Genomic DNA, 15326 nt, shown 5'->3' with positions numbered 1-15326 from the left:
TTGTGTTGTTGATTTCAGTGGGGCCAGGATTTCACTCATGGTCATTTCATATTCCATATAACATCCTAATTTTTATTTAAAAAATCACATAATTCCCCAAATTCACATGGCTGAGTCATAAATCAATCAGAAATGCATGAACTGGTTTGTATTGCCTTTGATAATGAATAAAACACAAGTAACATTTTTGCTGAACATTCTTCCTAACTTGGCAGTAGCAGGAGGTCCTTTATCCTTCTTGTTGGAAGACCATTATAGGGTGACAAGTCCACATAATTATTCTGTTTGTAAAAATAAAGCCTTTTTAAGCAATAAGCATAAGTGTTTCTTTTTGGTTTTTGGCAGAAGTTTTAGCTCCAAATGGATTTTTATAGCCCAGTTATAAACTTCTGTGAAGGTTTTTTGCGGATACAGACTAACACGGCTGCTACTCTAAAACCAATGGAAATACTGACAGCTTTTAGCATAATGACCTCAAATGTACAACTAGATAATACAGTAAACAGTTCTTAACCTCTTCATTGCCATGCCTTTAAAGCATTCTTGTCTTAATTTGTGGAATGGCATTATATGCAAGATATGTGTGAAACACAATAGTAGCACCTTCCTTTTGTTAGTAAATCCTCAATTTACCTGAGGTCTAAAGGAGGTCAAAAGTAATTTCAGAGGCAATTAAGTAAGCAGGTACTTAACACCTGATCAGTTGCTGTAAAGTTACAATAGTGAGTGACAGTGAACTGCAATTCATATGTAATTCCTAGAAGCTAATTTCTTATGCAAATATATTTTTTGCAGTACAGATACAAGTTTGTACCCCATACTAAGCAGGGTGTTTGGTACCTTTAGGTGAAAAAAGAAAACAAAATAGAAAATCTTTGCTTTCAAAAGATTTTAGCCCTTTTGCTTGTATTTCCACAGCTGTGCGGACAAGACTATTCCTTATTGGGCAGACAGGCTTGTGCTAGTTTAAATGAAGATGATTGTGGAATGCAAACATGCTTGTGTGAAGGAAAACATTTGAATTTTCTTCCAAAGAAATGCAGATGATGTCCCTAAGAGCTATTCATTATTCTTCTTTCCCGTTGCTTTTGGCACTTCGCAAATTACTAATCAGGATTTAAGTGCCTGCTCTCTTTTTAAAACAAAGCTGAGGATCCCATGGTAAATTTTTTTTTTTGAGCGGGGAGTGAATCAAAGAGCTCATTTGTTTACTTTTATTTTTTTAATATTTTCTAAACATTGTAAGGATTATAGTGGTTGATTTTTGTTGGCCAAATGACAGCTAAAATGGGGTTGGGGGGGTTAGGGCTGTCGATTAATCACAGTTAACTCATGCGATTAACTCAAAAAAATTAATTGCGATTAATAGCACTGTTAAACAATAGAATACCAATTGAAATGTATTAAATATTTTTGATGTTTTTCTACATTTTCAAATATATTGATGTTAGTTACAACACAGAATACAATGTATACAGTGCTCACTTTATATTGTTATTTTATTACAAATATTTGCACTGTAAAAATGATAAACAAAAGAAACTGTATTTTCCAGTTCACCTCATACAATACCGTAATGCAATCTCTTTAACGTGAAAGTGCAATTTACAAATGTAGATATTTTTTTTGTTACGTAACTGCACTGAAAAACAAAACAATGTAAAACTTCGGAGCCTACAAGTCCACTCAGTACTACTACTTGTTCAGCCAATCACTAAGACAAACAAGTTTGTTTACATTTATGGGAGATAATGCTGCTGGCGTCTTATTTACAATGTTACCTGAAAGTGACAACAAGCGTTGGCATGGCACTTTTGTAGCCGGCATTGCAAGGTATTTTACGTGCCAGATATGCTAAACATTTGTATGCCTTTTCATGCTTCAGCCACAAGCCCATTGTTTTATTTTTGAATGAGTTATTTTTTTTATATAATTCTACATTTGTACGATCAACTTTCATGATAAAGAGATAGTATTTTTCAATTCACCTCATACAAGTACTTTAATACAATTTCTTTTGTTTTTATAGCAGTAATATTTGTAATCAAAAATAAATATAAAGTGAGCAATGTACACTTCGTGATCTGTGTTGTAACTGAAAGCAATACATTTGATAAAGTAGAAAACATCCCAAAAATTAAAATAAATGGTATTCTAATATTGTTTAACAGTGTGATTAGTCACGATGAATATTTTTAATCACTTGACAGCCCTAGTTTTTACCCCCTCTTCATGTGTAACTATACATCAGGAGATACCTGTATCCATGCAAATAACAGTAAAGGGTTAAATTTCCAAATCTGGCCTGTATTGGTGAATGCATCATTTTTATAGTACAAATTGCAATCACTTGTGTAAACAACTTGTACATACTGTCACTTGACAGAATTTTCATGTATCAATACCTATATAAATGAGCATGTATATAGTGCAAATACACTTGATATGAACCGAATCTAAAAAAAATTATGCGTGCAGATTACACTAGCATAAATTAGAGGTCAATTTTTGAAAATGTGTGCCTTATTGATGTTTACATGGGTATAGTCGTATCTATCTGATATTTAATTATCAACACAAAATCATGTAGGAAAAAAAATTAGCACTCTGAACTTCTGGTAAGCCAGAAAAATAAAATGTTATGACTGGAACTTTTTGAGAAAACAATTAACAAAAATACTCTATACAAATGATTCATTTTGTTGCTAAAGAAATGATCCTTACATGGGTGGAAAAGAAGAAGAATGGATGGCTCTTGGATACTGTCTACATTTTTTTGGGAAGAAAATTAAAGATTTTTCTTCATAGAAGCAGATACGTATTCTCTGATAATCTCTTACTTTAAACTAACACAGAGGTACCTGGCCAAAATTATTAATCTACTCTTTCTGATTTGGCTGTTGATGTGTAAACACAAAATCCCCTAAAGTCTTTGTAAAGAAAATATTTTTTATTTGACATGTCTCGAACAGCTATCAATTAAAGCTTCTCGTACAAATGGAAGCCAACTATGAATCCCTTTAAAAGTTCAGCCTTAAAGCGTGTGAATTAAATGCATAAAACAAAACTGAAAATCAGTCCTGAGTGCAACCCATTGCTGTCATTTCTTCAGCCTCCTGTCTATGCTGAGGGTGAGCCAAAGACAAATTTTTAACATCAGCTTTGTTTTTCCATGGCTTTTTAAACTTTTAAGCTAGATGGTAAATCTTGTTTAAACGTTAGTTTTATGTTCAAAGATCTTTTTGGTTTTTGCATTTGTGGAGCTATTTTTTTAGTAGCGTAAACAAAAGATAATACAAGAGAACAATTATAAAGGTATAAGAAGTGTTTGCAGTTTACTGTGGAATTTGCGAGTATCTTGTATATAGTAATGGCAGCTTCTCATCTATTATCTTGGGTAAATATTAAAAGACATATCTACGTTGTAGTATGTACCATTACAGGCTGTGTATGTACAGCATTTATATAATAGAATGTATTTATCCTAATTGAATAGGGAGCATGAAATTTATGCAGATAAAACAGCCTCTCAGATAAGAGGATACTATTGTCTAGACTCTATAGTATCAGCCTCTGATACATAGGCTAGTTTCACTCTGTACTGCTAAGACAGTGGTCCCCAAACTTTTGAGGATCCTGCTCCTCCTTACCCCTGTCAGCGCCCCCTCTGCCCCACCAGGGCCGGGAACAGGGCTGTGGCTCAGGAGTTGGTGGGGGACATGGACACAGGGTAAGGGGGCAGAGGCTGGGGCTGCAGTTGGAGGTGAGTCTGGGGCCAGGAGCAGGGCAGTGGCTGGACTGCAGTGGGGGCTGGCAGCCAGGCCTTGGCCAGGTGTGGCTCTACTCTGGTTTTGCCCCTAGCCTCGGCCCCAGGCCAGGAACGGAGACATAGCCAGTGGCTGAGGCTGGGGACCGGAGCAGGAGAGGGGCTGGGTAGTGCTCTCTCCCCCCCCCCCATGGGGTTGGCCCAGGGTCTGCCATGCCCCCGCCCCCAGATGGTCCTCCATGCCCCCCAAAGTGGGGCACACGCCACAGTTTGGGGACCTCTGTGCTCAGGTATTATGGTGTAACACAGATGTGCCTTGGTGCAGTGGTACATGCTCAGATGACTGTTAAAATGTTATGAACTATTCCTGGTTGCTTTTTCCTCTTGGGGCTCCTTCTAGGGTTTTGAGGATCTCCTGTTCTGTCCTTCACACTGAGACCTCATCAGAACTGATGGTATGAATCTGTCCTAAACACAGCTTAAATTGTGTTCCTACTAACACCTTTTCAACGTGATTTGCTAGGCCTGTCTCAATCAGGGTGGTGTGCATGCTATGGAATTTTATCCAAAAATTCCTTCCAGTGCTAACCTGAGTTCAGTGGAATTAGTGTTAGAACATTAGTAGACCTGCTGTAGGTGGGGTTTTAGCTGCTAACAGGATTTTTAGCACAGTGACACATAGCTATTTTGTCAGGTCAGATTACAACAGTGCTGAAAACTGTTGACTGCCAAAACCCTGGGTACTCTAGATCTCCTAGTGTTGCTAACAATAACACATTTTAGCATAAAGCTCCAACAGTCAGTGTTAGTGGAGTTAGGAACATTTTTATAAAATTTCCTAGTTAAGACTGTACTAAAGAGTAATTGTTAAAACAATCACATCTTTTGTATCATAAGCCTTGTGTATAATAGCAAAATTTTTCATTGCTGACCCCTGTTGTATCAGTGGGTAATTTTGCCATTTTAGACCGAGGTATAGGCTGGTATTATCAAAGGAGCCAAAGAGAGTTAGGCACACTACTTCCATTGAATGTCAATGGGATTTGAGTATCTAATGAAGTAAGGCTTCTTTGAAAATTTTAGCCATAATATCTCAGTGGTATGTACCACCCACAACTGGGTAAGCAGGCAATTTACATTTTGAGTAAAATACAATTTACCCAGAAGAGCTCCTTTTATCTAGAACCGGGTTACATCCCCACCTGTATGATGTCTACATTGATAACGCCCCTGATTACTCTAAACTCGTTTATGCAAAAATATTACATGTCTTCCGTTAGATTGAGCAAAATAGGACTTTCCTTCAAGTGATGGTGTAGTAGTACTGAATAGGCTGTATGTTACTGGAATGCCTTTACCTGTGTGAACTTGTGTACGTATGTGAGTTAACACTGTATGAAGGATGCCATTTTGTAGAGCAAAATGGCATCCTCCATGCGGCATGACTCAAATTGATGTTAAGGGCACTACTTACAAGGGTAAAGTTATGTAGATGCATGAATTTTTACAGGATCAGGGTGTACAGTATTAAAGTACATAGATGGTAATGCCTTGGATGTGGCTGTTAAAATTGAATTAATAATGAAGGTTTATAATAGTTTGCTACAACCGATACAGTAGAGCCTTTTGAAGCTGTTCTTTGGTAAACTATACTGTATATGCACAAATAGGCACTGAAAAAGGATTTTCAGGTTTACTTCAATGCACACCAGGAAGGTTCTGCTACTGTGGCAGAGGAAAAACCATACTCCCTGTCAACCAATAGTGGAGTGCCCTGTCACCTGCCAACCCCATATTTGCTAATGCCCTGAAACAAATCTACTTACCACCTACTGCTGCAGCTGACAGATGGGTGAGCTTTCCTGCACCTGTAGAAGTGGAAATTAGGTAGGGACGTACTATCATAGAGCCAGGTTAGCAAAATGGCTTATGAAGTTATTGTGTGTGCTGTACATTAGCCAGGCTACCTGTGCTGAAATTGTGTTCGCATGAACCATTTATAAACCTGGCTTTATAATGCTTCCACTAACAGTTTCATTGCCTATGAAAAGAGAGACCAAAAGGTCCCTTGTCACTATATCCCTTCCGGTGGAGGAGGACAAGAGATAAAGATGGCTCCCTCTGGTGTCTGTCATCTCAGTCTTCAAAGCGGAACTAGAAGTAAATCAGGGAGAAAGTAGGGCAAGATTTTGTTCTGTTGTAAATAGTTTGGGATCAATAATGGAGCTGCCCTGACTTATGCCAGCAGAGAATGTGGCCAGTCATTTTGATCCCCATAAATCCAATACAGATGCTGGTTGACTGGCCCACGAATGGTTTTTCTATTTTTAAAGTTAAACGCAAACACACAAAACTCAACTTCAGAACTCAAATGTCAACCTACATTATGAACCAATGATAACATAAATTCCATCTCTTTCTGATTTGTTCTTAACTCAGAAATTGCTTTTAAATTTTTTTTAAAATTGGAAATTTTGAAAATGCCTAAACAAACAAGTTGTGAATTTTGAAAAATGATTTTAAGTCTCATATGGCTGAGTTTAGTTTTTTATGAGGGTAGGGGCAAACAAAAAGCAACAGTCTTCTGAAAGCCCCACTGCTGAACTGAGTTTTTAAATGCATCTTTTTCTTCAAAGAAAACGTATAAACCTCTGAAAAATGGATTGCATCACATAAACAGTAACAGTTATATATATTAGACAATGTAATACACAGATGGAAAATAAAAGCTGGAGCACCCCAAAAAACTTCTATTTGAATAATATATCACTGAAATTTCTTTTATTTCAGTGTTCCTGAGCATAAAGAGTTGGTGTAGGTATAACTTAGGGTCAAATTTCGTAAACTACTGATGGGTTTTTTAGTGTTTTTTTCTTAGTAAACACTGGATATGTAGCAATCTTTTTTATTATTAATATGTTTGTTTAGCACCAAGTCACAAAGTTAAAGACTGTCCCCTTTATAAAGCTTACAATCTAAAGAGAGATGCGGAGAAGATAGAACTCCTTGGGAATAATTTAAGAGGTTTGTTTGTTTTGTTTTTATGAACTCATAACTTTTTTTGTTTAGTTTCAAGTGACGTGGTATAGATGGAAAGGAAACACGGGATGAGTTTTGCACTGTAGGGCTTTTTCATACGTTTGAGAGTTTTAGCGTTTCTTCTATTTAAAACTGGACTTGAATAGTGGAAAAGGTATCTGCTTCTTAGCCATTTGATTTCTGATCTCCAGAGTTTTACTTACTTTCTCCAATCAGAAGCCTTTTAGGTAAATAATGGCTATTTATTTTCGCTGATGCCCCCTGCCAGTGGATCTGTATCCTTATTAAGGACCTGATCCAAAACCCACGCTGAGCTTAGTTGAAGTCTTTCCAAAGACGTTAGTGGTCTTTGGATTAGACCCTAAATGATGATACATTTACACAATGTATGTATTTTCTAAAAAAAAAGAATTTAAATTAGATAATAATGGGAAACATCTTCCTTGGCTGCTTTGCATAGCTGAAACGAACAAAAGAGAAAGTGACAGCAAACCACTCGTAAAAGTTTAATCACACATCTTTTCTTTTCAGGTTTTTGTCAAGCAGGCAAGGATTTGCGGTTAATATCGCTGTGCGTGGAACAAATTGATATCCCAGCAGGCTTCCTGCTGGTAGGAGCCAAGTCTCCAAATCTTCCTGAGCATATTTTAGTCTGTGCTGTTGACAAGCGGTTTTTGCCAGATGATCATGGAAAAAATGCACTTTTAGGTAAATGGTTTTCATTATTATTCTTGGTACAACAATTGATAACTAAAGGTTGGTTTAAAGTTGATTCAAGAAATGAATTTTTCTTCATGGTATGTTGAAGAGAGTTCCGTATTTATGAAACTAAATCTATAACTGAACTTCTTGAAAAGCCTGTTTAAAATATGGCCCTACATAGGTACAGGAGTCCACCCACACAAAGTCTGTTGCAGCACTGGGGCATAAATGTGAAACGTAGTCAATTTTTAACCTCCAGTCAGTGTGTAAAAATTTCATTTCATGAATAAGAAACATGAATTAGCAGACACAGATTATATTTATAATAATTAAAATATGAATTAACACAGTAATGTTTCTTGCTAATTGGAGACATGCATCTGCACACCTGTTTTGCCCTCTTGGCCTATGACTGCTGGGTGAACAGACCAATAAAAGTGATGTAAGGTTGTTGGTTTTTTGGCACCATCAATCTCCATCTTGAATTTCCTCTCTCTCTCTTCCCTGTTCCTGTGGTGCCTAGAATACATTGAGGTGGACTTTTCAATAGACAAGAAATTTCGCTAAAGCTTTAATGGATTTATTTAGCTAAAACTCTAGTCCAGGCCATCATTATCTTACATCCTAACTATTGCAGCTTCCTCATTTTTGTCCTTGACAAATGCCATATTGTCGCCCGTAATCCATTCAAATGCTACTGCCAATTTCATTATCTTGCCTCATTGGTCCAATCACATTATTCTACCTGCCCTTCCCCTCATTGTATCCCTCCACTCGCTCCACCTTTTCCACTTCCATGTTACAAATTGTCTTTCCTTTTAAGACCTTACCTTCATAGTTTAGCCTCTTCTTGCCTATCATCTTATTTGGTAATGAGCCAACAGCTCATCTGTGCTCTGCCGGTGAGCTACTAAAATTAAAAATGTAAAAGTCTATGGGACTGGGTAATAATATACACAAGCAGTTTAAAATAGTTGTCTCAGGAGCTCTCTGAGCCCCTGTTATTGATTTTTAATAAATCATGGAACACTGGGGTAAAGAAATAATATTGTGCAGTATTTAAAAAGGTAAATAGGATGATCCAGGTAACTAATAGGAAAGTTAGCTTGACTGGGCAAAATCATGGGAAGTAATCAGTAAAGAATTAAAAGATGGCAATATAATTTAATGCCAATCAACATGGTTTTATGGAAAATAGGTCTTGTCAAAGAAACTGGATATTGTTTTTTGATGAGATTACAAGTTTGGTTGATAAAGTTAACTTTTGATGTAGACGTCTGTACAGTATTTGACATAGTACCTCATGACACTCTGATTATAAAAATTAGCACTGCAAAAATCAGTGTAGCACCTATTAAATGGATAGATAGCTCTCAAAAAGTAATTGTTAATGGGGAATCATCATCAAATAGAGATGCTTCTAATGGAGGCAGGGGTGCTGGAACAATTTGTATAGTTGGGGTGCTGAGAGCCATTGAACCAAACTGTAAACCCTGTATATAATGGAAACCACTTCAAGCTAGGATGTGCAGCAGCAGCACCCCTAGTTCCAGCACCTCTGCTTACAGGGACCTGTTCTTGGCCACTTGCCCTTCAATATCTTTTTCAGTGATTTAAATGAGTTGATGGTAAAATCTGCAGGTGATGCAAAAATTAGTGGATTGGCAAATAATAAGGACGTCAGTTGTACAGAACAATCTTGATGGATTGGTAAACTGGGATTATTCAAACGCGTGTTTTAATAAAGCCAAATGCAAGGGCATATGGTTAGGAATAAACTTAGTCTTCCCCATCTCTTACTCAGAAGCCAATTCTTCTAGTGCACAATTCTCATTGGCCTCAGTGAAAATTACATAGCCCTAATTCTGTTGTCCTACCATACAAACCCTAGTGCAAAGATGTAATTCAGCTCTCTCCACAAAATAATTTTAGTGTCTCTACTATCAGATGGTCTTCTACCCAGTTTTTGGCTGTATTCCTAATCTGTTAAATTTAATAAAAGCTCTAAATTTCTGCCTCAGTAGAACTAAGGATTTTGGATTAAGTGATTTCTTATTTGTGCCCTTTTAAGACCCTAATAAGGGGGAAAATCATAAGTCATAAGAAAGTAATCAGGACGTGTGTTACACTTTTACATTTGAGAACTTAATAATGCAAAGGTATTACTTAGCCCCCCGCTCCCCTGCTTTTTGAAGGCTCCTTCTTCAGGAAGACCAAAGGGGAATTTCACAGTGCCCCGGGAGTTAAGGCTGCCTTAGGCAGCATTAACTTTATACACAAAACTGTGGATCAGTCAGGTTTGGGAAAGGAAGCATGCTTCTTGGAGCCGGTCCTCCACTCTGTGCTAGGAGCAGGGGTGAAAGGTACTGACATGGAGGGTGTTGGATCATCCTGTGAATCACTTTCTCAGTCTTCATGTACCTATTGTGCTTTCTTCTGAGAATTTGCTCCCTTCTGAGGAACTGTACAGTGTGGAAGATTGGGGGATAGTTTTTGGGCCTAAATTAGTAACAGCTAGAGAGAGGGCATTTTCAAACAAAGTGGTGTGAGGCAGCAAAAGTCTGTCTCTGTTGTTTGTCTGTCTTCCTGTCATTCCTGTGCTATGTGTGAAGCTTACCCAGTTACTGTAGTAGATACAGGTAAGGCTAAAATGGCCTAATTCCCAGTATATTTCAAAAGGAATTTGTTTGTGTACCTTTTCCCCCACCCTTTCCTGCAGGGTTTTCTGGGAATTGTATAGGCTGTGGAGAAAGGGGATTTCGATACTTCACGGAATTTTCCAACCACATTAACTTGAAACTAACCACTCAGCCAAAGAAGCAGAAGCACTTAAAGTACTACCTGGTAAGAAGCTCCCAAGGTGTACTGTCAAAGGGACCCCTTATCTGCTGGAAAGGTAAAGAATAACCCATTTGCTAGAAGCATGTTTACAGATTTTAGAAAATTTTTATGTAGTGTTGGGTGAACCTTAAAAGTTTTGGGTTTAAGTATTTAAAAAGCTAGGGGGTGAAATCCTGGCTTCATTGAACTCAATGGCAAAACTTTCACTGCTTTCAGTGGGGCCAGGATTTCACCCAAGAGGCTAAAGATTTAGGTAAAAGGAGAGTTTCTCATCCATCTCTCTTCTATCCCCTCCTCGCCACATCCCCAGAGGAGGCCTCAAATCCCCCCTTCCGCAGAAATAAAGCGGTCCATCAGCCCGATAATCGCCTCCTATGTCTGGGTGTTTTCTTCCGGGATCTGGCAGAGTGGCTCTCAGCCTATTCTCCAGCCGCAATTCCTGGACTGCTCTGCCAATCTAATCACTTATAAATTCATGCTAGCACCCATAGAAAAACTAACTCCGCAAACTGCACTCTAAGATAAAAGCTGGGGACGCTGATCTCAGGGGAATGGAAAGAGGGATCACGTACTCAGGTTTTGCTCTCTTGTTTTGCACCCTGGGTGCACCTAGGGTGAATATCTTCAGCTTTAAGTTGAAGGCCCCTTGATATGAATGTTATGGGGAGGGTTTTTGTAACTAAATAATTAAATTAGGTTGGTTGAATCCTGAGAGATGTTTTAGCTGAACTTTGCGATTTGTTGCATGTCATACCGTATGTGCTTTTAACATTTGTCAATGTTTAACACCGTTGCACTAAACTGTTGCACTGAAAGCCAGGCCTTGTTAATATGTACTGTAGCTGCTTCACTTCCAGAATGTAGAAGCAGACAATCATCTGCTGCTAGCCATTCTGCTAAACCAAATTCTTCAGTGTCACCATCCACGGCCCCAGAGAGCGGAAGAGCTAATGGATACAAATCAGGGTTCACTCAGACAGGTAGGGGCTGAAAGTGCTGCATGCTGTAGAAATGACCACTGGGGGAGATAAAGTACCTCACATGTTCCATAGGATTGCCAAGTAGATTTTTAGCATGCATCATTTACAACTTAAAGATAGAAAACATATTTCAAAATTTATTCTGTCAGTATTAAGGACCTGATGAGACTGGGATAAGTTTAGCTCTTAATAGTAGCTTGAAAAGTTAGGTTTTTTTAAAAATCCATTTTATTTATTTATTTATTATATTATTTTTGCTGATGTCCCAGATGTTGTGAAATACTCCTTTATAGTGAACATCCTAAACAGAATGGGTACCTTGAATTGACATGTTTTTCCTCACTGGAGAAAAAGCAGCCTTTTGTTTTTGATGTTTGACTCCCACTATTGAAGTGTGGTAAAAGTAGTGATAAACTGCAGTGGTTTTCTAAGTGAGCTAAGACACATCATAGCCATATTTCCAAAGCTTTGAAATTATTATCTCGTGGAGTTGTGCATTGATTTAAGTAGAAATAAAGACGTTTTCTAATAACCATAACAGTTTCACCTAGAAGGGCTTTCCTTCTGGACTCAAAAGGTGATTTTTCTTTGGTGTGCTTTGTAGGTTGATACAATTTTTGAAGTTGATTTATTGCAGTTCATGTTCTTTTGTTTATTTGATAGATTTTAGAAACAAAAAGTTTTTATTCAGCTGAGCTATGATTGAATGGAGTGCACATCTCTGCCGTCTCTGAATGATGTAAAAACAGAACAGGATTTGTCATGTCTGAAAATCTCAGTTATCCAGGAATTTTAATTGGCCACATATATTTTAGAATATAAGCTTATATGGAGGGATCTGAAGTGCAAAATTAAAAAAAAAAACTTGTTTCAATAATTCTTTTGCTTACAAGGGATGCTGAAAATAAATGAACAATAAAAATTGAATATTAGCATTCCTATTGGTGTTGCAAATGTTAGTCAGCATGTTCAAGGACACGTTGCCGGAGGTGTTGGATTTTATTCCTATTTAAGAGACTATATTTCTAATCTGGAATGAGAATGTTGTGGTGTCTTGGCCTCCAGGTCCTTGCATGAAAAATATGCAGGCACATGAGAATCTCTCTTTATTTGGCATAACAAGTAATCTAATATTTACACAGCTTTGTCTGGGTTGCTGCTGACAAGTTAATAGATACACCTTTTATAGACTGCTTTCTCCTTATCAACTCACCATGATTTTCTTTCTTCTTGTCCTTTTGTATCACTATTTGTTCTCTCAGGTCACAGTTATCAAACTCTTTTATCTCCCACCATTGTTACCTTCCAGTGAAGATAGTGCCACATTCATAATACAAATTCCACTTGACAAGGGGGAAAAAGTCCCACCATATTTGTTTGTAATGTATAAGTACTGTTGCAAACCACCTGTGATGAAAGTTCAGGTTTCTCCCTGGAAGTCTCCATAGCTAGTCATACACTGAGGTGAACTACTTTTCTCTGTTGCTTTCAGGTAGGTGTAATGAAACTGGGTTGCTTTCTGAAAATATGTTCCTTTTATCACCATTTTTCTTTCCTAAGGTATGGACTTGAGTACTTCCCTCTGTCTAGCTTTGTAACTAAAGTACAAGGCCCTAGCTACCTTAGAAGTTATATAACTATTATACAAATAGCTATATACACATGTTAAAAGAACATCAAGGTTGCAAAGTCAAGCACTTCAAAGGTAGGAAATGCCAGAGTTGAGGTTGCCTGTGTAACCTTAGTATGGGCCCATTGTGTGTATGCATTATGATTACAATAAGTGGAATTGTATATTTTTATATTTTTGACATATCAATGCTTATTTGTAAGCATTTTTTCAGTTTTTATCCAGTTAAATTTTCATAGTTGTGGGAAATTATGGAGCTGGTCAAGCAATAATTATTTCATGACAGGAGACATTGAGATTTAAAAATGTAAAGCTTTATAACTGTTAAAACACAAATTGTCAACATCATATGTCAAAGTATACAAAGTAAATATCCTTAAATCAAACTCTAATAAATTCTCAAGCAACATTTTTCTTTCTTTACCTGTCTGTAAATTTTGATTATTATCCATGGAAATACCTTTTCATTGATTTGTGTGTGCATGGGGAAATTGACATTTACCGCCATTTATCAATAAAATCTAATTCTTCAAAGATTAATTATGATAAGTCTTTAATTATATAAGCACATACTGTTTTTTCCACAGGACCACTTCCTCACTGAGTGTACAGGCTGGACTGTGCTCAATGAGCAGCTATCCAATATTTTTTTCTCCTCATTGTTCACTGGGTGCCCCCAGACCTTATTTACTGCACACTATTCAAACTCATCTATGAGGATACAATTATTAATTTCCTCATGAGAAATTTTCTGTGATACCCATCACAAGAATATCCAAGTGCTTCACAAATAGTAATTAATTTGTCTCAACAAAACCCTTGTGATGTGAAGGGGTGGTATTGTCCCCAATTTACAGATGGACAGTTGAGGCACAGAGAGGCTGCGGTCAATATTTGAATTTGAGATGTGTAGGACCTGATTTTTTCACAGTACTTAGTATTATGTAGCACTTTATATAGTGAAGCACTGCTTCCATTGACTTCATTTGCAGGTGTGAGTGCTCAGCACTTCTGCAGATCAAGCCCTACAATCTGAAGTTGGGCATGCAGAAAATGAGGAATGCACAATTAGTGACCTCCTGTGAGAAGTTTGGATTAAGTGACTTGCCCAACATCACAAAGGGACCCTGTTGCCAAAACATGGATAGAATCTCAGAGACAGAATACAGTTCTCCAGGGAAGTGTTCCGTGCGACCAACCTTTCTCTTCATATAGTCCTCTGCCTTGTTCATTATGCACCTTCAAACCTACAACAGATGAGACAGAAGTTCTATAGACAACAGCCTCTTTTCACTACACAGCCCTGATTCATCCCCAGAGCAGGTCCATCCTGTGCACTGAGTGAGGCAAGAGTCTTGTGGCAAAATCAGTATGTGATCATGTAATTAAATATTATATCATAATGCTTACACACAGGGGCCCAAATTAAGGTTAGACAAGCAACCTTAATTCTGGCATTTCCTAACTTTAGTGTTTGAGTCTGCAACCTTAATAATTTTCTATTTGATATAATTTTGAGTAATTCTCTGGATTTTTATGAAAGCAAACTGAAAAAACCAGAAACTCCATTATGTGATGACATATGGTCACCCTTGTGGTTCATCAGCAGGGTTTGACCCTTTAGATGGACCAGACAGATGTGTGCTGCTTGATATGCACCCTCTGCCACTGGCTTTTCCATATATGTGCTGACAGCAGTGGACAGCAGGCTATGGAAAGCAGGTTCTCTAGTAGGAATAGACTCTTCCGCTTGTTATTCCCCCCAAGCTCTGTTTTTTCCAACCTGTCACTGTCCCAGTCCTGTTTCTTCTCCATCCAGGGCTCCTTGTCCCAGTTCCATTCTCCTTACACACAGAGTCCCAGTCTCCACTCCCCAGGCTTCTCGTCTTAACCCAGTCTCCTGGTCTAGCCAGTCCAAGTCTCCCTACTCCAGGCTCACTGGCTGAGTCCCTATTCCTTCTCCCTGCTGGCTCTTAATCCTAGTCTTGCTCCTCATCCAATCTGGCTCCCCCTCCACTTTCTTCTTGTCCCAGAGTCTTTGCCCAGCCAGTTCTAGTTCTTCCACCACACCCCAACTCCTTGCCATCTCTGTCTCCTCTTCCCACACCATTGGTTCCTAGTCCTTCTCCCCAGCTCCTTACCAGATCTATGTGTTTACCCCATTCTCACTCCCTGCCCCAATTGGCTTTCAGTTCAGCCTTCTTGCCCAACCAGTCCCAGCCTCTCCTCCCCTGGTGCCAAATACCAATCTCCTAGTCTAGCCAGTCTCAGTCTCCCCCTCTATCTCCTAGTCTCTGTTTCTCTCCAACCCTTCCAGTCCCAGTCTCATCAGACTCCTTGTTTCAGTCTACTTCTCTCCCTTCCCTCC

General features: G+C 38.3%; 1 protein-coding gene across 9 annotated transcripts in view; it reads left to right on the top strand.

The window, feature by feature from the left end:
* GREB1L (GREB1 like retinoic acid receptor coactivator) overlaps positions 1-15326 on the top strand; it is a 227626-nt gene that overhangs the window by 124949 nt on the left and 87351 nt on the right. For 6 of the 9 annotated variants that reach the window (XM_075125292.1, XM_048840428.2, XM_048840429.2 and 3 more), the window contains 3 exons: positions 7337-7513; positions 10227-10403; positions 11191-11328. In XM_075125292.1, coding sequence (XP_074981393.1) covers positions 7337-7513; positions 10227-10403; positions 11191-11328 — 492 coding nt within the window. The remainder of the gene's footprint in view (positions 1-7336; positions 7514-10226; positions 10404-11190; positions 11329-15326) is intronic. The other 3 variants (XM_048840433.2, XM_048840430.2, XM_048840432.2) reach the window with 2 other exon arrangements.

Source organism: Caretta caretta, chromosome 2 (assembly GCF_965140235.1).
Source record: "Caretta caretta isolate rCarCar2 chromosome 2, rCarCar1.hap1, whole genome shotgun sequence".
Classification (NCBI taxonomy): Eukaryota; Metazoa; Chordata; order Testudines; family Cheloniidae; genus Caretta; species Caretta caretta.
This window is presented reverse-complemented; position numbering and strand designations above follow the sequence as displayed.